Source organism: Sorex araneus, chromosome 4 (genome assembly GCF_027595985.1).
Source record: "Sorex araneus isolate mSorAra2 chromosome 4, mSorAra2.pri, whole genome shotgun sequence".
NCBI lineage: Eukaryota > Metazoa > Chordata > Mammalia > Eulipotyphla > Soricidae > Sorex > Sorex araneus.
In genome coordinates this window covers 177761558-177783064 of record NC_073305.1, presented here as the reverse complement: position 1 = coordinate 177783064, position 21507 = coordinate 177761558, and the positions used below count along the sequence as shown (strand labels likewise).

The 21507-nt window shown below is 46.9% G+C and overlaps 1 protein-coding gene across 3 annotated transcripts in view; it reads right to left on the bottom strand.

Moving 5' to 3' along the window:
* The window catches only part of PLEKHG1 (pleckstrin homology and RhoGEF domain containing G1), a 289773-nt gene that overhangs the window by 45311 nt on the left and 222955 nt on the right, over positions 1–21507 (bottom strand). For all 3 annotated transcript variants that reach the window (XM_055135924.1, XM_055135925.1, XM_055135923.1), the window contains 2 exons: positions 10221–10290; positions 535–581 (listed from right to left, as the gene is read on the bottom strand). In XM_055135924.1, the coding sequence (XP_054991899.1) occupies positions 535–581; positions 10221–10290 (117 nt within the window). The remainder of the gene's footprint in view (positions 1–534; positions 582–10220; positions 10291–21507) is intronic.

The window sequence follows — 21507 nt, the reverse complement described above, 5'->3', positions numbered from 1 at the left end:
AGTGGGTAAGGTACTTGCCTTGCATGCGGCTTGACCGGAGTTTGATCCCCAGCACAGACATGGTCCCCCGAGACCCACCATAGCTGATTCCTGAACTCAGAGCTAGGAGGAAGGCTCAAGCACAGCCCGCATGGCCCCAAACAAATGGACAGCCATAGCACGTTCATACTTGGGCAGCACAGCTGTCTCTTCTTCCCAGAAACGCACTGCAAACGCTCTCCGGGTTGTCTGCCACACGGCTCCGTGCAGGAAGGATTCACGGCAAGACATGCCAAACACAGGCGGCTCACTCGGTTTCCCCTGGAAAGACCTCAAGCAGCTTTTCGGGTCTCTTTCAGAGTCTTTGTGATAATTTTCGCATACTGCTCAGCAGGGAGCCCCAGATCTCAATGGACCGACGCCTGTTTTCTGGCCACAGTTCGTTTTCAGTTTCCGTGAGTGCCCACGCCCTGCCCTTATGCAGAAACTCAGTCTGCCACAAGGGCCAGACTGATCTGCAATGCTCTGAGCCCGCCCCCAGGCCCCCATCCCTACCTGGGGTAGTTGGTGCAGTACTGGGTGTAAATGTGGAACTCTTCACTCTGCAAGGAAACACAAGGACACTTCAGTGGGCGAGGCAGAAGGGGCAGCAGCATTCATTCTGAAAACAGTAACGATCATCCGAACCCGTGCTTGTACTTCTCTGATCACAGGGGGCCATCTCCTCAGCCCCGGGGCAGACATCTGTGCCTCTTTATATACCTTGTTTTCTGTCTGGAACCCACTTATGCTTGAACCCCGCTGAGGCCACTAAACAGGGAGCAGCTGCTTACCCTGGGGTGACCAGGCAGGCAAAATGGGAAGAGGAGGGAAAGGTTTCTGCCCAGCATCCTTCGGGGGACTTGCAGTGCGGGAGAGGTATGAATGGGGTGTTTAAACAGCATGTGGTGGGGGCCGGAGCGATAGCACAGCAGGTAGGGCGTTTGCCTTGCACGCGGCCGACCCAGGACCTGGGTTCGATCCCCGGCATCCCATATGGTCCCCCAAGCACTGCTAGGAGTAATTCCTGAGTGCAAAGCCAGGAGTAACCCCTGAGCATCGCTGGGTGTGACCCAAAAAGCAAAAAAAAAAAAAAAAAAAAAACCAAAAAAAACCCCAGCATGTGGTAAGAAAATGCCGGAAGTAAGAGGAAGCCGTCGCATGCACTTGAGGCCTTGCTCCACAGCTCTGCCCAGTGTCCCCCCATCTCTGCCTCCGGCGGCCGCTACGTGGCCCTGTACACAGGCACATCCTAATTCTGGGTCCCTACCTATGGTTGTCAGCATTCTCGTAGTATTTGCCAAAGAATAGCGACTCTTCCTGTCGGGGGGCTGGAGAGTTGGGTGCAGCGGGCAGTTCTCGGAGACCAATCCCAACTCTGTGTTCGGGGCTTTCTCCCGGTGGATCTTGAGTGCCATGGGTTGCCGGGATAAACCCAGGTCTGCAGCATGCAGCGCATGACCTCAGCGCTTTGAGCTCTCTCTCTGGCTCTCCTCTCCCCCCACTTTCAAAAGAAATCTCAAGGCCTGAGAGCTCGCACAGTAGGTAAGGCACTCACCTTGCATGTGGCCAATTTGGGTTCGATTCCCAGCACTCAGCACTGCATGTGGCCCTCCTTGGGCGGTACCACTAGGCGTGGCCTCAATAATAGTAATAAAAAAATCAGAGGGGCTGGCACGATGGTACAGTGGGTAGGGCATTTGTCTTGCACGAGGCTGACCCAGGTTCGATTCCCAGCATCCCATATGGTTCCCCCGAGCACTGCCAGGAGTGATTCCCGAGTGCAGAGCCAGGAGTAACCCCTGTGCATCACCGGGTGAGACCCAAAAAGCAAAAAAAAAAAAAAAACAACAACCAAAAACTGAAACTAAAATCAAAACCAAAACCCAACAACACTAAAACAAAACCCACTTGACTACAGTGCTCACGTGTGCTTGGTGCTAAGGATTGAACCCGGGGCCTTTTGCACGTAAGACACATGCTCCAGCTCTTTGGGCTATCTCCCTGGCCCTAAAAATATGCCTTTCCTTTTCTCTTTCTCCTTTCCTTCCTCTCCCCTCCTTTCCTCCTTCCCTCCCTGTCCCCTCTGCTTTCCTCTGTCCCTTCCCTCTCCATCCCATCCCTTCCCCTCTTTTTAAAGGTATCCAGAAATCATTTCTGTCTGCTTCAAAGTCTTCTGCAAGTTTCCCTTATACTGCCACGAGAAAGAGAGACATGCCTGGCAGGTGAGATGCCAAAGCCAAGTTTTTAAGCCTCTGATTGTAAAACTGCTGTTAGGAGGAAGCATTCAAAGCCAGTGAATTACTGACTCTTGCAAATTTAAATGGAATTACATTTTGGGGGGAGGGGCCATACCTGGCAGTGTTCAGGGCTACTTCCAGCTCAGTGTTTAGGGAGTGCTCCAGGAGGTGTTCAGGGGCTCCCCCACTCCCCTCCAACCCGGGCCTGGGGACTGACCCTGGGCTCCTGCATGCAAAGCATCTGCTCAGACTATTGGACTCTCTTCTCCATCCCCGTTGACGTGTTTCAGCTGCTTTCAGTTCGTTATTTTGATCGATGGCTGGAATGAGCTCACATCTGGCCAGTAGGAGCCTCTTTTTAAATTTCCGAGCTCGACCTACAGCCTTCCAGGAGCGTCCTTGTGTTTGCTGGTTGACAAGATGTTCCAGCCATCTTGTACACTTCCTACTTCCACTCTTTCATGGACTCCTGGCTCTCTGTTTGTTGTAAGTAGAACCTGGATCCACAATCTGAGCACTAGGGATTCTTTTACTAAAAGGTTGCTAGTTATTTCTAGGCCTTTTCTGAGCTAGCGATACGGTGGGTTGGTTTGTTTCACACGTTGGGGCACATCTTGTGTTGCTCAGGGGATAGCTCGGATCTGCTCTGAGGTTGCTCCCAGAGATGCGCAGGGGACCGTGCAGGGCTAGGGACCAAGCTGGAACTCTGGAACTCAAACCACACCCTCTGAGCTATCTCCAGGTCCAGAGTATGACGATTTTTTTTCTCTAAATGAATTTTTTTTTTCTATTTGAATCATACCCAGCAATGCTCAGGGTTTACTCCTGGCACATGCACTCAGAAATTACTCCTGGCGGTGCTGGGGGGACCATATGGGATGCTGGGAATCGAACCCGGGTTGGCTGCATGCAAGGCAAATGCCCTACCCACTGTGTTATCACTCCAGCCCCCAAATATGATGATTTTAAAAGATGAATTCCCAACCGGAAGGACAGTACAGCAGGTAGGGCACTTGCCTTGCATGCAGTTGACCTGGGTTCGATCCCCAGCATCCCTATTGGTCCCCCAAGCACCACCAAGAGGAATTCCTGAATGCAGAGCCAGGAGTTACCCCTAGGATTTTGGGGCATAACCTCCAAAACCAAAAAAATTAAAAAAAAAAAAGCTAAAGATAAATTCTCAGTTCAACTTGCAATCGACATTCATGAAGGATTACAGCATTTCTGATTTGTCTCATTCTTGTTTCGTGTTTTCTTTTTCTGACCAACTTCAATTCCCAGAGCCACTATCATAAATTTTCACGTGTTCTCACAATACACTTAATTTCAGACCAACGCTGCAAACACCACCAGAGATGACTTAATTACTGAAAGCAGTTAAAGATCTATTTGCTCAATCTTGTCCACTGCCTATTTTAAATTCAGTCAGAATTTCCTCTGTGTGGTTCTGCTACAAAATAAATACACAATTAGCCTCATTGTTTTATTTTGCTTTTGATTTCCAGAGACTGCTTCTCAAAACTTTAATTTAGTTTTGCAATCTTGTGAAGCAGGCAACTGATTTTACAGTCAGTTGTCCAGGGATAGGCATTTTAGAGAGGACTTGCTCCTATACCTTGTGTTCTAGATTTTTTTTTAAATTTTTTTTGCTTTTTGGGTCACACCCGGCCTTGCACAGGGGTTACTCCTGGCTTTGCATTTCAGGAATTACTCCTGACGGTGCTCAGGGGACCCTATGGGATGCTGGGAATAGAACCTGGGTCAGCCACATGCAAGGCAAACGCCCTACCCGCTGTGCTATCACTCCAGCCCCTTCTCTTTTCTATCATAACTAATTTTTCTTTTCTTGGCCACTTTTGGCAGTGCTCAGGGATTATTCCTGGATCTGCACTTCGGAATCACTCCTGGCGCACTTGGGGGAACCTTATGGGATGCCGGTGATTGAACCCTGGTTGGGGATGCAAGGCAAGTGCTACTATCCTTCTGGCCCCCGATAGCCAATTGGTTATCTTATAGTTTATCCTTAAAACACAGAAACACACACATTAAAATAAAGGGACATGGACATTAACCCCACCCCCATCCTAGATAAATACAATCAAACTAGGTCAGTGATTATCAAACTTAAATGTGTATCACAAATGCTTGGAGGGCTTGTTCACCCCCATCCCCCGCCATACATGCACATACATACCCCAAAGTTTCTAATTTAATAGAACTGAGAATTTGTGTTTTTCTATGTGGTGCCTGGGTTGCACACATGAATCCAATGCAGAAAGACATGCATGCACAACTGAGCCACCTTTCGGGCCTGTGTGTACCTCTAACAACTTCCTCACTGCTGCTACTGCCATTCACCCAGGACCCGCAGAACCATCCACGTGCCTGCCTACTCTCCTCACCCCCTGCACGTAGTAGTAACAGTGACAGTTACTTCCTCTTACTCTCTGATCATACTCCATACTCCATTATTTGGCCAAGTCAGGGTTGATTCAACTGGCGTCCTGTTTAAGGATGTTTGGGTTGTTTCCACATATTTTATAGTTCTACACCTCAGGTTTTACTTCTACTCCTTTGTATATATATATGTGAATATATATATAATATATATATATTGGGTCCTATAGGAGACCGTATGGGATGCTGGGATTCAAACCTGGGTCAGCCACGTGCAAGGCAAACGCCCTACCCGCTGTGCTATCATTCCAGCCCCATCCTTTGTATATATTTCTATATATTGTTTATTTATAAGTTATAACCTTATTGCAAAGAATCGTATTAGTGTGAGTTTGGCAGGGGCACCCAGGGGTCTGTGCTCAGGGATCACTCCTGATGGGGCTTGGGAGAGCATTATGTGGTGTCGGGACTTGAACTGGGGTTGGCTTCCTGCAGGGCAAACGCCTTCGCCCCATCTTCTCTCTTCAGCCCCTCACTGGGTGTGAGACATTCCGCCTTTGGAGCGGACTCCAGAAGGAGACTGCAATACTGAAGGTGGATTTGGAGGTAATGCTGGTGGACGCAGGGAGATTCTCCTCCGTGGACCCCTTGGGCCCCCTTCCCACCCCCCGATATGAGTGCCTGTTCTTCTATGGCCCTGGCAACTTTCATGCTACCAATTTTTTCAAGCCAAGTCCTTTAAAACCCAAACCTACAACTAGCTGCCAACTCCTCTAAAAATTAGAAGACGGAAACATCTTGATTTCTGATGTTTCCTGGAAAAGTGTAAGCCACTGGGGATGGGCCCGAAGTGCGACCAGCTTCTCTGTCGCTGTGAGGCAGCCCGTCTCCAGGGCCACCAGGGCCCTGCATTCCCAGCCCCCTCCCCAAGGCCCGGAAACCTCCAGCCCCTGCTTCCTGGGCGGGAAAGAGAGACGTGAAGCATCGGTCCCTGGTCTTCCCCGCTGAGTCTCAGACTGGGACCTTCCTCCACCCTCCCCACTCTGAGCTTCCTGCTTTTCCCCTCCTGACCCCTCTGTGGAACTCACCCTGGGGTTGGGCAATGTCAGACTGCATTTCCTTAAATTTGAGGGCTTTGGGGGTCACTCGCCACATCAAACTTCAACACAACCCCCTCAATGAGAAGAGGTCAAAGGTCAATGGGACATGCAACACTTGCCCTCTGCATGTCTCTCTCCCCCAAAGCCTTGGGGCTCTGGCACCATTTATGTATTTATTTATCTATTTATTTATTTATTTATTTATGTATTTATTTATCCATTTATTTATTTATGTATTTATTTATGTATTTATTTATCCATCTATCTATCTATCTATCTATCTATGGGTCACACCCGGCGATGCACAGGGGTTACTCCTGGCTCACGCACTCAGGAATTACTCCTGGCAGTGCTTGGGGGACCAAATGGGATGCCGGGAATCGAACCCGGGTAGGCCAAGTGCAAGGAAAACGCCCTACCCGCTGTGCTATTGCTCCAGCCCCTCTGGCACCATTTAATTGCCCATTCCATGACACCAGACTGTTTTATTCCTACCTTGGGTTTTTATGCAGATCAACTGCCTGCTGTCTTGCTTTGGGCCAAGGTCTCTCAAAGCAGTGCTCAGGGGTTGTTCCTGTTGATGCTTGAGTGACCATGTGGCCCTGCCGTCTCTGGATAGGACGCATGTGTTCAGCCCATGGAGTCATCTCTTGGGCCCTCCAACTATGGTTTTCTTTGGCGGGGGTGGGCCACATATGGTGATGATCAGGGGATCAGGATGATGCTGGGGATTGAACTCGGGTCGGCAGGCAAGGAAAGCCCCATACCCACTGTCCTATCACTCCGGCCCCTCAACTACGCATTCTTACGGTACCATCAAACACATGTTTAATCGTAGACCTACAAGCCCTGCCAACTGCTCACACAAAGGTTTGACATAAAGAAAACAGCAGCCCCTTATCAGTCCTTAAATTCCCATCACTTAGGACTTCTGCGGCTCTAATTCCTTCTCAGAAGCAGTGATAAAGACATTATGAAAAATAATATGGGTATTTCCCTCTGGCTATTTAACTCTTTCAAATTGCAATTTCAGATGATATAAAAATGGGAAATTTAATTATGGAAGATCCCAAAACACAAGCAGAGCTGACCCGAGGGGCCCTCAGCACTCAGCTTTTTTTTTTTTTTAAATTTTTTATTAGTGAATCACCGTGAGGTAGAGTTACAGACTTACAAACTTTCAAACTTGTGTTTCAGTCTTACAATGGTTGAGTACCCATCCCTCTACTAGTGCCCATTCTCCACCCCAATGATCCCAGTATCCCTCCCACCACCCACACACTGTCCCCTCCACCCTACCCGCCTCTGTGGCAGGGCATTCCCTTTTGCTCCCTCTCTCCTTTTGGGTGTTGTGGTTTGCAATAGAGGTATTAAGTGGCCATCATGTTCGGTCTATAGTCTACTTTCAGCACGCATCTCCCATCCCAAGTGGGCCCTCCTAGCACCTTTTACTTGGCGGTCCCCTCTCTATCTGAGCTGCCTTTTCCCCCAGCATGCGAGGCCGGCTTCTAAGCTATGGAGGAGTCTTCCTGGTACTTATTTCTACTATTCTTGGGTGTTAGACTCCCATTCTGTTACTTTATATTCCACCAATGGGCACTCAGCTCTTGATGTTCACTAGACCGAGGAAATCTGTGACTCTAGGATTTCCTCCTTACAGGCTCTCACTTCCCCTCGGAGCCTAAGTCCCACGCCTACCATAGGTTCCTAGGCTTTCACTGGGAAACGTACCAAAGCTTGTTTCTGGACCACACTAAGTGGTGCATCAGGGCTACTCCTGGCTGAGTGCTCGGAGTTGCTCCTTCTAGTGCTCTGGAGATCCAAGTATATACTCCAGCCCTTGGAGCCACCTTCTGGGCCCCCCACACCAAAGGCTTAACATGCAAAGCACATGTGAGTAACTTTGACTTGAATTCACTCCAAGGATGTAAGTAATTAAAATCAGCACTTGGAGTATAATTTCAACAGATGGCATGTGTGTGTGTGTGTGTGTGTGTGTGTATGAGTGTGTGTGGTTTATGTGCATGCGCACCCTGCAGGGAAGGAAAGAGGGTGTCTTTTTTTTTTCCTGTCTTTTTGGGTCACACCTGGCGATGCTCAGGGCTTACTCCCGGCTCTGCACTCAGGAATTACTTCTAGCGGTGCTGGGGGAACCATATGGGATACCGGGGATCGAACCTGGTTAGCTGCATGCACGGCGACCCTACCTGCTGTATCATCACTCCCGCCCGAGGTGGGGGTATCCCCTGGATAGACAGTGGAGATAAGAGACTCTGAATGGGGTGGAGGTGAGGCACGAAGCAAAAGTTAAATCAAGTGTTTGTCTATGAGTTTCCCTGGGGCCAGCCCGGCCTGGACCACCCAGAGCAGGGTCCTGTGGCTCCTGGCTGTCATCATGGGTGGCTAGTAACTCACTTTGGCAGGTGGGATGGCCAAGGCGAGGTCAGAGCTGCAGCCCGGGTCAGCCCCGGGGACCCAGTCAGCCTGGAGCGCCCTCCTCTCTCCCTCGGCCGCTCAATTAGAGCGATTTTCCATTCCTCGGCGAGGAGGGCGTCCCCGCGCCTCCGTCTCAGGGTGCTGAGTGAGAAACGGGCCGTGCCAGGACAAACCCGCCCCCCCTCCCCCTTCCCGGCTGACATGGGAGAGCGGGCCGCCCGAGTGAGTCGGCTAATGAAACTTGGCACCATTACAATGAAAGGAAGATCGGGGAGTTGGCAGCGTGGCCCATAAACAGACTTTTATGTGAATAATTAAGCCTGAGCTAAGCGTACGCTGGACCATCTTTAATCAACGTGTGATTACAGTTACCAGTAAAAACCCCAACGTTTCCGAAAGCTTCTGTGTTGTTTATGCGCTGCGGTTATTCGAACCCTATCTTCTCTGATACCCTTGGCCCGTCTTCCTTTGATCCCTTCCTCCTCTTTCCCTTTCCTCTTTCTCACAGCCCTACCCTCTAGGAGAGTGACCCACGAAGCCTGTGAGAAGAGCTGTGTGCACACGGGTTCACCCGAACCCCACAGCGGGCCACCGCGCCCAGCCACTGCCTCTAGGGAGCCACAGGAAACCCCTCAGGACGGCAGTTGGCTGGAAAACCATTGCCTGGGTGTTGCAGCCGAAGAAACGGCCCTTTGGAAGACTTTCGTTGGCTCCAGGTCAGGCGGGGAGGACAGCTGCCCTCCCCTTCGCTTTGGAGCTCCGACTGAGGTGCACATTCTGAACCCATCCCAAAGCACCCGAGGCGAACTTTGCCTGAACCCTGGCCCGTCTGGAAAAGCACCTGGCAGAGATCACGTCCATTTCGGCTGCAAAATCATTGCCGCGTGAGATTTTTTCCAGCCAAAGCTGTTTTTTTTTTTTTCTTTTTGGGTCACACCCAGCGATGCGCAGGGGTTACTCCTGGCTCTGCACTCAGGAATCACTCCTGGTGGTGCTCAGGGGACCCTATGGGATGCTGATTCGAACCCGGGTTGGCCACGTGCAAGGCAAACGCCCTACCTGCTGTGCTATTGCTCCAGCCCCAAAGCTGTTGGGTTTTTAAGAGAAACTTGGGAGATGCTGGAGGGCCAATAGCACACGGAGATGTTGGGTGGGGGGTGGGGGGGGTGGGGAAGGGCTGCGGTGTAGGTCTCAGAACCAAACCCCAGCCCCGAGACGGCGAGGAACCACCACCGAGGCTTTCAAAGTCAAAGGCTTGCCTTGGATCCTGGTACTTTTCTGAACCATCAAAGCTGCCAAAGGGAAAAAGCAGGAGAAGCTGCAGAGAGCTCAGTGGGGAGGCCCGGGTTCCACCCTGGGCATCACTGGACAGAGAGTCAGGAGTAGCCCCTGAGCACTGTGGGGTGCTGCTACCCCCTCTGCCCACCCCCTAATAAAGGCCTGGATATGAATGTCCCCTTATTTTTTTTTTCTATGCTAGAGACTGAACTGGGTGTTTTACCACTGAGCCACATGCCTGGCCCCCAGTGCAGCTTTTTAAGATACAGGAGGTGGAGTCTGCTTCTCTCTATCCCCCGGAGGGTAATTACCCAGCCTCTACCAGCCGCACGTACGTAATCTATAAAATAGTTAAATAAAACAAGTTTTACAACTGGTACTTTTCATGTCTTATTTTTCCAATATTTTACTCTGGCTGCTGTAGGTTCACTGACTAGTTAGATACCAACATTCTAGCTATTCTATATATTCTATGACAAGTGTAAAATTCTAACTTACTAAACAATACAGTAACACTGTACTTTTCTTGCTGGTAAAACACACACACACACAAATCACAGAGATTAGTGGCTAACTTTACCCAACTTTTAACTTTTTTGTTTGTTTGTTTGTTTTTGGGTCACACCTGGCAATGCACAGAGGTTACTCCTGGCTCATACACTCAGGAGTTACTCCTGGCAGTGCTCACCCATCTTTTAACTTTAAAATGAAATCTCCGTCTTGATAGGCTCAGAGAAATGAACACACTTACCTTGGACACAAAGCATTCTGCTATGGCCACCGGATCATTTTCACAGTTTTCCAAATCTTGCAGAAGTTCACTAACGAAAAACACAGCAAGCAGAGAACGTTTTAGACCGTAGTCTCACAATGATAGTTTACATCGCTAAGAAGTGTGATCGCTTACCTGGCATTGACAAGGAAGGGTTCTTCACGGGAACACTGAGGACCATTATCCAGAGAACCAAAGTTAAGGGAGAGGATGTCCCAAGGTCAGATGGAAAAGGATCCACAAGCAGGCAGAGAGAAGCCCCACAATCTTCTACATGTCTGTCACTCTGCACACATGCTCACACACATGCACACACTCTCTAGAGAGCAGGGGTGGAGCAAGCCACTAAGAATAAGCATGTCATTGAGTAAAGTGACACCCATTTCTGGGAGTCTTGGAGTCTGAGTCCTGCTGGAAGTCAGGGGCTGGAGTATAGTGTCGTGGTTAGGGTGCTTGCCTTGCACGCAGAGGAGCTGGATTCATTCCCCAGCATCCCATATGGCACCCCCCACATCACCGAGTGCAGAGTCAAGAGTAGCCCGTGAGCTCTGTCAGGTGTGACCCCAAAACAAACCAAACAAACAACAAAAAAACTGAAGTCCATTAGAAGTCAGACATTCAGTGATGGGGAAAAAAATATCACACTCACAAATCTAACACTACAGGTGGAAAAAATGCTCAGATGGAAATAAACACTGGAGAGAAAACATCTCTTCTCAGATGTAAGTGTGTGTGTGTGTTGTGTGTGTTGTGTGTGTGTGTGTGTGTGTGTGTGTGTGTGTGTGTGTGTGTATAGGGAAGGGAGGTTGGGGCCACATGTAACAGTGTTCGGGACCATTCCTGGCTCTGTGCTCAGGAGTGACCCCTGGTGGAGGTCTGGGTTAGGGTTAGTGGTTTTGGATATTCAATCAGGGCCAGATGCTGACAAGTTAAGACCTTTACCTCTTTCTTTATTTAATTAAAAAAATTATATATATGTATATATATATAAATATATTTCTTTTTGGGTCACACCCGGTGATGCACAGGGGTTACTCCTAGCTCTGCACTCAGGATTACCCCTGGCAGTGCTCAGGGGACCATATGGGATGCTGGGAATCAAACCCAGGTCGGCCGCATGCAAGGCAAACACCCTACCCGCTGTGCTATTTCTCCAGCCCCTTAGAAATATTTTTTAATTGAATCACTGTGAGCTACAGTTACAAAGCTTTCATGTTTGAGTTTCAATCATACACTGATCGAACACCCATCCCTCCAGTGTACATTTTCCACCAATGTCCCCAGTATCCCCCCACACATCGTCCGACCCTGTCTCTATGGAAGACAACTTCCCTCTTACTCTCTCAAGCTTTTTATGTCTTGTACTATTACACTGGCCCCTCTCAAATGAAATGCATACATATATTTAAATTTTATGTTATTTTAATAGTTCATTATTTTAAGTAACTACATATATTACACTATATGGATACTATAATTAACTTAATCTTACTGCAGGATAAAATTCTATAAATGGAATTGTTGGGTTGAAGACCATTATCAGTGTAATTGTTAACGCATTTCTAAATTACATTCCATTCCAGTTCCATTAATACGAATTTTACCATGTTGAGTGCTTCTTTTTTTTTTTTTTCTTTTTGGGTCACACCTGGTGATGCACAGGGGTTACTCCCGGCTCTGCACTCAGGAATTACCCCCTGGAGGTGCTTAGGGGACCATATGGGATGCTGGGAATCGAACCTGGGCCAGCCGTGTGCACGGCAAACGCCCTACCCTCTGTGCTATTGCTCTAGTCCTGAATTCTTCTTTTAATTAACTATATAGTTAATAAAAAGTTCGATAATTTTATAGTTTGTTGCTGTTTCCCCATACTTGACTGCCCAGAATGTATTTTTAACTCTTCAGCTGTTTCTGTTATATGTCTCCATCTTTCTAAATGTACTGATACTGAACTTTCATTATTTTTCATTATATCCAACTATTGGATAGTTCTCTCTCTCTCTCTCTCTCTCTCTCTCTCTCTCTCTCTCTCTTCCCCACGTCTCTCTCTCTCATGCGCTGGCTTTTGTGCTGCAGCCACCTATGCTCAGGATTTATTCTGATCTGGCTCTGTGCTCAGGAATCACTCCTGGTGGTGCTCAGGGGACCATAGAGGATGCTGGGGATCGAACCCGGGGCTGTCACATGCAAGCAAGCACCTTACCTGCTATACTATCTTTCCAGCTCTAAGATATTGTTTTCTTAACTTTACCTCACTCAAATATCCTTTCCTTACAATAGCAGAGCGAGTAGGGTGTTTGCCTTGAATGCAGCCGACCCTGGTTCAATTCCTCCGCCCCTCTTGGAGAGCCTGGCAAGCTACCGAGAGTATCTTGCCCACAGAGCAGAGCCTGGCAAGCTAACCATGGCATATTCGATATGTAAAATAAAACAAAACAAAAAAAACAGTAACAACAAGTTTCACAATGGAGATGTTATGAGCAAATCGATGAGCAACGGGATGACAAGTGATACAGGGATACATCATCTCAACAAATTCTGTTCTGAGTTTTGGGTAGAAGTCAGAGCTCCAAAGACCAGGAGCATGTGCTTTGCATACCGGAGCCCCAGGATCAAGCCTCTTCTTCCTGGGGGACCCTGAGCATCACCAAGGGCAACTCGGGAGCCTTGAGTATCCCCTGAGCACTGCTGGTGTGGCCCAACTCTCCCCTCTAAAAACACGCAAAATTTGGAAACGGAAATCCTGGATATCAATTCTCTGAGCATCTAGTAAACTTTGAGATTTTGGAGATGCCTTTGGCAGGCCCCTACGGCCACTGTTCTCCTAAAAATACCATGGATAAGGGAGATGTCCCAATGGGTTGAAGTGGATGCTTTATAAGAGCCCTGGGTTCAATCCCCAGCACCACAAGGTCCCCTGAGTACCACTTGGGGCAACCTCCAAACATGAAGCTTGGAGCAATCCTCAAGCATGGCTCAAACAAACAAACACTCCGAACAGGTACGATTGTGTGTTTTTACTTTCATTCTCTTGTAGGAATGAAGTGGGCCTTTCCGGAGGGCCTGTGACTAATGGGGTAGGGATGGACTGAGAGCAGCCAGCAGGTAAGAAAGGCCAGTGGCTGCGAACAAGACAGATGGCCAAGAGTTTCTAAAACTGTAAATTCCAATATACAAACGTTGCTAGTGAGAAAACAAAAGAAAAGCAAAATACTGGATAGTTTCACAATTTTTCAGTTTTGATTTCTACCACAGTAAACAAAATGGCATAAATAAAAAATAAAAAAATCTTTTTGATCCTCAGGACATTTTAAAAAAATTGGGGGCCTAAAAGGATAATGCAGAGGTTTAGCTGCTCACCTTCTGGGCATTTTATATGATCCTGGGCACATGAGACCATGAGCACTGACAGGAGTGCTCCCCGAGCATAGAACCAGAAGTATACCCTGGTCATGGCTGGCCATGTTTTGCCCCCAAAATGTTTTACTTCATAAATTTTAAACAGGAACAGATCATTGGACCAAAAATCCCAATGCCTTTGCTATTTTCTCCTTCCCACTTTCTCTTGCTCTCTCTTTTTGGAGCTTCTATAATGGACACTGAGGTCTTCCACTCAGGATTTCTGGTCTCCCTTTCTCTCTTTTCTTCCTTCTGCCTCTTCTGGTTAATGGTTTTGCTTTCTGGCGTACTTCCACTTTATTTTCCTTGCCACTGAGTATTCTATTTTACTCCCTAGTTTTTAATCTAAAGGTAACTTTAAATTGCTCATTAGATGTTTCTCTTGTTTCTGCCCTTATTTTATGAGTGCACAATCTCTTCTAACTCCAAGGGGGATAGTGTTGCTATTATTTTGAACTTCAATTTTTATGCTCATTCTCCTCAACTCTTTCCCTCCCCCTCCTTTTTTTTTTTTTTTGGTGGGGGGTGAAGCTCACATAGCCTCCTCAGGGCTTACTTCCGATAGGACTTGGGGACCATATGTGATGCCGGGGACCAGGGATCGAACCTAGGTTGGCCAGGTGCATGGCAAGTGCCCTACCCATTGCTCAGGCCCAAACTCCCATCTTTTTCTCTGATTATTTTGGCACATATTGTTCATGCTTAGAGACTCCTTGGATATTTGTGAATTTGTCCTATTTGAAGGTTAGACACATAAATACTATGAACCATGGATTGATCCTTGGAGTACTCCTCACCCAGTCGCAAAGAGTTCTTAAGTTTTGGGTGTGTGTGCGAAGACCTGTTTAAATACTTAAAAATTCTTTATTGGGGCTAGAGAGATAGTAATAAGCAGGTAAGGTACTTACCTAGTACGAAGCAGACCAGGGTTCAATCCCTAGCATTCCCTACAGTTCCCCGAGCACCACCAGGAGTAATTCTTGAGTGCTGGGGCAGGAGTAGCCCCTGAGCATTACTGGGGTTATTGAAGAAAACAAACAACAAACCCTTATCTAGATTATGTCTATCTATATTATTTATTTATTTATTTATTTAAATTTATTTTTTTTTTTTTTTTTTGCTTTTTGGGTCACACCTGGCGATGCACAGGGGTCACTCTTGGCTCTGCACTCAGGAATTATCCCTGGCGGTGCTCAGGAGACCATATGGGATGCTGGGAATAGAACCTGGGTCGGCCGCATGCAAGGCAAACACCCGACCTGCTGTGCTATTGCTCCAGCCCCTGTCTATCCATATTTAGTTAAATAAAATTATTTTAAGAAGTGATTAATTTAATAATAAATCTACACACATCAGCAAAAATTACTTGTACAAAATAATTTGTCTTTATAAAACAAAAACAAAATTCAGTGGGAGTAGAGGCCTTGTTTTACACTTTTGAAAATTTCTAATGTCTACCTTACTAGAACACAGTTGGAATCTCATATCTGTGTCCTCATTCAATCCACTGTATCCTGTTTTTTTGGCTGAAGTACATAGAAAAAAAAAAAAAGGATCCAGCCTCACACAGATATGTCATTGGCAAGAGGAGAAGTACTTTAATAGCTTGTTCAGATGTGTGTGGATAAAGTTGCCTTTAACATCAGCCTGAAACCTAGTGAGAGTTTATTCGAGTTTTTTGTGGCTTGCTGAATCTGAAACCCCCCTGTCCCTTTAAAATCCATTACTGATCGTGTGTCTTGAAAAACGCTTTTCACTAATCTATGACTATAGGATAGTCCTAACTCCAAAGAGTAACTTTCCTAAGAGATTGACAGGTTTTGTGTCCAGGTCTTAGAAACTCTTCTTCTGTGCAGAAACAAATTTGGAGCAGAATCCATCAGGTTGCTTCGTAAAAACGTTTCTCAACAGTGACACTAGTTAAGCCCCTGGGTTCTCCATGCTGTCATGCTCCTCTCTGATCTCCAGGCCTGGACTCGCACACAGTGCTCAGTCCATGAAAGTTTGGCATTCACGGCTTAAGAAGCCCAGAGTAGGGAGAGAGCTCAAGTAATTTCCCAGTTTCAAATCCTAATCTGAAAGTTGGGAATCATGGCTCATGAAAGGGAGCGAGCTAGCCTTTCAAAGCTGGGTTTAGGATTAGGGCTCTTGATGTTTGTGCTGTTGTCGTAATTTGGGGGCCACACCCAGCAATGCTCAGGGGTTACTCCTGGCTCTGCACTCAGGAATTACTCCTGGTAGTGCTCAGGGGACCATATGGGATCCAGGATCGAGCCCTGGGCTGGCTGTGTGCAAAGCAAACACCCTACTCACTATACTATCACTCTGGTCCAGGATCAGAACTCTCTGATGCCTTTAGCTCCATGACAAATGTCCCACCAAAAGGCATATCCTGATTGATTCAGGAAAGTTGTGGGCTAAGGTCTGCATCCTGGGGTTCTTAACATGGGTTAGACTAGGGGGCCTTGAGTGACCGGCTGGCCCCATTTTATTTACAACCCTTTATTTTTCTATTTCTTTTTTTTGTTTTTGGCAACACCCAACTAGGCTGAGGTATTACTCCTGGCTCTGCATTCAGGAATTGCTCCTAGCAGTGCTGGGGACTGACCTCAAGTCCGGCGGTGATGCACAGGGGTCACTCCTGGCTCTGCACTCGGGAATTACTCCTGGTGGTGCTCAGGGGACCATATGGAATGCTGGGAATTGAACCCGGGTCAGCCGCATGCAAGGCAAATGCTCTACTCGCTGTGCTATCACTCCAGCACCCTAGCCTCACTTTTAAGTTCTTAACATTAGGATAGAGTTGGCTCAGAACCTTATTTGCTTCCATTCAGCATTAAGGATTGAAGCTGCCTGAGCCAGGTACGGGCAGAATCATGGAGGTTATGGGGAACATGAAGAGAGGCCCTGTCTTATGGTGCTTCTATTTGGATGAGGAATGAGAACTCCCTAGGAGAATAAGCAGACACTGTGTCACACAAAAGGCAATAAACATTGGTCTGGGGGTAAGGAATCAGAATCCTCGGTGGGGGCAGGGGAGGGAGGGAGGAGAGTAAAATGGTGCAGGTCCTGACCAGTATGGCGGCTCTTCAGAGAAGAGAAAGTAGAACCATCCCCTGATCCAACCTTCTGGGCATTTAGCTAAAAGAACTGAAATCTGGAGCTGTAAAGAGAGGAGCACATCTGTATTTACTAAATAACCATCATAACAGTCGAGATGTGAAAACAGGCTGGAGTGATCTCACAGCAGGTGGGGCGTTTGCCTGGTAAGCAGCTGACCCAGGTTTGATCCTGACACCCCAGATGGTCCAGAGTCAAGAGCAAGCCCTGAGCATCTCCAGGTGTGGCCCAAAAGCAAACAAACAAACAAACAAACAAACAAACAAACAAACAAACAAACAAAAGAGATGTGCAAACACCCTAGAAGTCCAAGAGTGGAAAAAGAAAATGACATGGTCACACAAATGAAGCATTACTCAGCCTTCAAAAAGGGATTTTTATCACATACAACAACATAAATGGATCTGGTGGCTGTTACACTAAGTGAAACAAGTCAGTCCCAGAAGCTCACATGATGTATGATTCCACTTGTAGGAAGAATCTGAAACTGCCTCACAGGATTGAAAGGACAGTGGTTCCTATGTGCCAGGGGCAAGAAAGGAGCAGTTGCTTATTATGAAGTTTCCCTTACATAAGATGAGAAAGTTCTAAAATTCTGCAGTACAACATTGACACTAATTATAATATACCGGCCACTGAAGGACTCAACCAGTGACATAAGGACAAGGTACTTTTCTTGCACCTGGCCCACCCCAGACGACCCCCAAACTACCACCAGGAATGATCCCTGAGCACAGAGCCGGAAGTATGCTCTGGTCACAGTATGACTCAAAAATGAAAATAATTTTTTTTTTTTTTGCTCAGAGGGTGAACAACAACAACAACAACAACAAAGAACAAGCTAAGTTTCCATATGCAATAAAATAAAAATGAATTTTCTAAGAAAAATCTGAAGTTACAGCACACAGGCACATGCCAAAATATTTGTTTATAAAGAAATATTTGTGTGAAAAATACTGTTTTTAATTGATGAATGTGATAGAAGTATTGAAATACCTGACCTGTAGATAATAATGACATCTATGCTGAAGAACAAAACAAAAGAAAAAACCAGAGATGATGTTGTCCTCGGAGAGAGGAAGGAAATAGGACGGTGACGTCATGGAGAGTATTTGGAGACTGAGGCCGGCTGGGGGGTGTTTCAGGGGACAGTGTTGGAACCAAGGGAAGGTGCTCGTGGCGGTGATTCCTGAGTGCGGGGGAAGAGAAGGGACACTAAGGAACTGGCTAATCCCATGTCAAGTACAACGGGGTGTGGGGGCGCAGCACAGGTCAGCTGATGTGTGATCAGTCACTGGAGACGAGCAACAGGGGCCGGAGCAATAGCACAGCGGGTACTGTTGCACTCGGTCAACTCGGGTTCCATCCCCGGCATCCCATATAGTCCCCTGAGCACTGCCACAAGTAATTCCTGAGTGCAGAGCTAGGAGTAACCCCTGAGCATTGCTGGGTGTGACCCAAAAAGCAAAAAAAAAAAAAAACCAACAAGACGAGCAACAAAACTATTGCAGACTCCAGGGCCACCGTTAGAATGGCATGGGAATGAAATTTCTTAATGCACCGGAAAAACTAAAGTACAATCCTAGGGGTTCACAAGCAGGATAGAGTAACTCATATGTGTTTTATGCTCAAAGCTGAAATTAGAATCATTTTATCTTTTTTTTTATACTAGGTCAAAAGATCTAGTTGCAAATTGTGGGGGAGGGGGGAAATGATATCTATTCGAGGGGTACAAAATATAGAGAGCATTAGGCAATTGAACTTAGGAAAATAACAAGAATCCTAATACATGACAACAATCTGTGATAAAAGTCACTTTATCATCAGGATTTGGGTATTTTCACTTCCCTTTGAGTAACTGCTGCTGGAAGTATTTACTTCTTTTGACCAGGACAATAAAGATCCTGCTGAGATTCTTTCTGGAGCTCAAGCCCCTCGTTTGGGTGAGGGATCCTTTACAGAACATACTGCACGCACAAGTTCCTCTCTCGCCACTGCTGGAAACTCAAAGGCCGGAACTGTTTTCTGACCTTGATTCCTCTGCCTTCATCAAGAGTCAGGAATGGGGCCTCGCCCCTTCCAGTCTCCAAACAACTCCGAGCACCACTTCCTTTTCCCACCTAACTGGGCCAGCTGGCATTGAACTTGCTGCATCCACAGAGGCCCTGTGCTTGTGGGGGAGGGGCCAGAAAATGGGGTGAGATTAATAGCACTCGACAGCCTCCTGATTTCAGTAATACAATAGCACTGTCATGAAATAGTTCGGTTAAAAAGAAGACTGTGGGCAAAAATATTTCTACCAGGAGCCTGAGAAATAGTCCGGGGGTTAAGGTGCTTGCCTTATACGTGGCCAATCCCTGTTTGACACATCACCAGGTGTGACCCCTGAGCACAGAAATATGTGTAGCCTCAGAGCACTGCCAGGTGTAGCCCCAAGATAAATAAATATATATATTCCTCCACAGCCAGTTGTATAGAAGTTAAAGATCAATTTGTGGGATAAAAATGCACCAAAAGAAGAGTCCAGAGAGGGACAGAGAAGGGACCACTAAGTGAATGGTGCTAGGAGGGCTCGCTTGGGTTGGGAGATGTGTACTGAAAGTAGACTATAGACCAAACGTGATGGCCACTTACTACCTGTACTGCAAACCATAATACCCAAAAGGAGAGAGAGAGAGTAAAAGGGAGTGTGCCTGCCACAGAGGTGGGGGGCGGGGATGGGGCTGGGATGGGGGTTGCAGGAGGGATAATGGGAACATTGGTGGTGGAGAATAGGCATGGGTAGAGGGATGGGCACTTGATCATTGTATGACTGAAATATAGTCACGAAAGTTTCTAAGTCTGTAAAATAAAATAAAATAAATCTATATACCAAAAAAAAAAGTGCCCATAGATTGTATAGCAATCAGGCTTAGTGTACACCAGACACAGGTTTGATCCCTGGTACCACATTTCTCTGAGTATCACCATGTGCGGCCCTGGAGGGCCCCGGTGCCCCCACAGTGGTCCGGGTATCTCTGGCACTCAGCATCTGAGCAGCATCACAGCCTCAGGCCCTTGCACTGACCCGACTGGACTGAAATGCCTAATGGGGCCTCCAGGACTCCTGAGTACCACTGGAGAACACCCCAGGCACTAAAGAATAACTGCTCCACATTCTTGGGTTTTGTTTTGGGGCACACCCAGTGGTGCTGAGGGCTTACTCCTAAATCTGACTCATGGATCCCTCCAGATGTAACTCAAGGAACCATCTAGGGTGTCAGGGCTCGAACCTGGGTCAGTTGTGTGCAAGGTAAGCGCCTTCCCCACTGTACTACTGCTCTGGCCCTAACTGCCCCGACTTTTGATTGCCTGTTCTTTTACGTATCCCATGGTTCATTTTACTTTATTATAAAATACAAAGAGAAGTGTTTATTAGCTTGAGTGGATATAAAATTACATTTATATTAAGTAAAACAAACAGATAAAAGAATTACAAACATGAAGGCCACTCGATACCTCCATTGCAAACTACAACACCCAAAAGGAGAGAGAACAAAAGGGAATGCCCTGCCACCGAGACAGGATGCGGTGATGGGGGTTGGGGCGGGGGTGGTGGGAGGGATACTGGGGACATTGGTGGAGGAGAATGGGCACTGGTGGAGGGATGTAAACAATCACTGTATGACCAAAATGCAAACATGAGAGTTCATAAGTTTGTAACTGTACCTCACGGTGATTCACTAATAAAAAATTTTAAAAAACTACAAAGTATGTATATCTATAGTTTTTGATAATGTACCATAAGGCAATGAACATCGTCACTTTTCTGTAGTTTTTGGTTCTCATTTTGTGGTGCTCGGTGTCTACGCCCCACACAGTGCTCATGGATCATGCCAAGGATTAAACCACAGCTTTCCTGCATGCAGACCTTGTGCTCTGGACTGGAGAGATAGCACAGGGACTAAGGTGCCTGCCCGGAATATGGCTGATTCCAGTTCAACCCTCAGTACTACGTACGGTCCCCTGAGCATCACTGGTAGTGAGCTCTGAGCACAAAGCCAGGGAAACCCTGAGAAAGTCAGCGCAAAGCCAAAACCCAACCAAACTAACCAAACAAATAGAAAAATCCTGTGCTTCAGTCCATGGAGTCATCTCCCCAGATTTCTAGAGAAACTTAGCTGGAACCTTTTAGTCTCCCTTAAATCACGAGTAATTTAATGTGTAAAATGGCACTCCCCAATATTCAGTGTCATGGGCACCCTTTGAAAGAATGTCGCACACATAAATATTTCTACTAGCCAGGGAAATGGAGCTATAATTTACAGACAGCAAGATCCACCCCTTATCTGTACAGCTGCATAAAAAACCCCTCATGCTTCACTATCTAAATCACATTCCAGGGGAGGAAAAAAACAGCCTGGTTCAAATCCATTTATTCCCTAAGACATAGGTGATTTGCTCCATGAAACTTTCACTAGCCCTCTCAGACAAAATTAATTGCATGTTCCCTGCAGTTTTCAAAGCAGCTCTGCTCATTCCTTAATTGGATGACTTATGCCTCTAGGTCTCCTGGTGCCCTTCTCAGTGTCTCCCACACTGCCATGACTCAGTGTGTTATTCCGAAGAGAGAAAGAATTGAAGGAAAAGGAAAAAGCATCCCTCTTCTGAAGATGAAAGCAGACGTGGATGGTTTCAGTGTGATGAGAAACGAGAAAGAGAAAAACTCTGTATAAAGGAATGGATTTTGTTTCCTCATTCTTCCAGA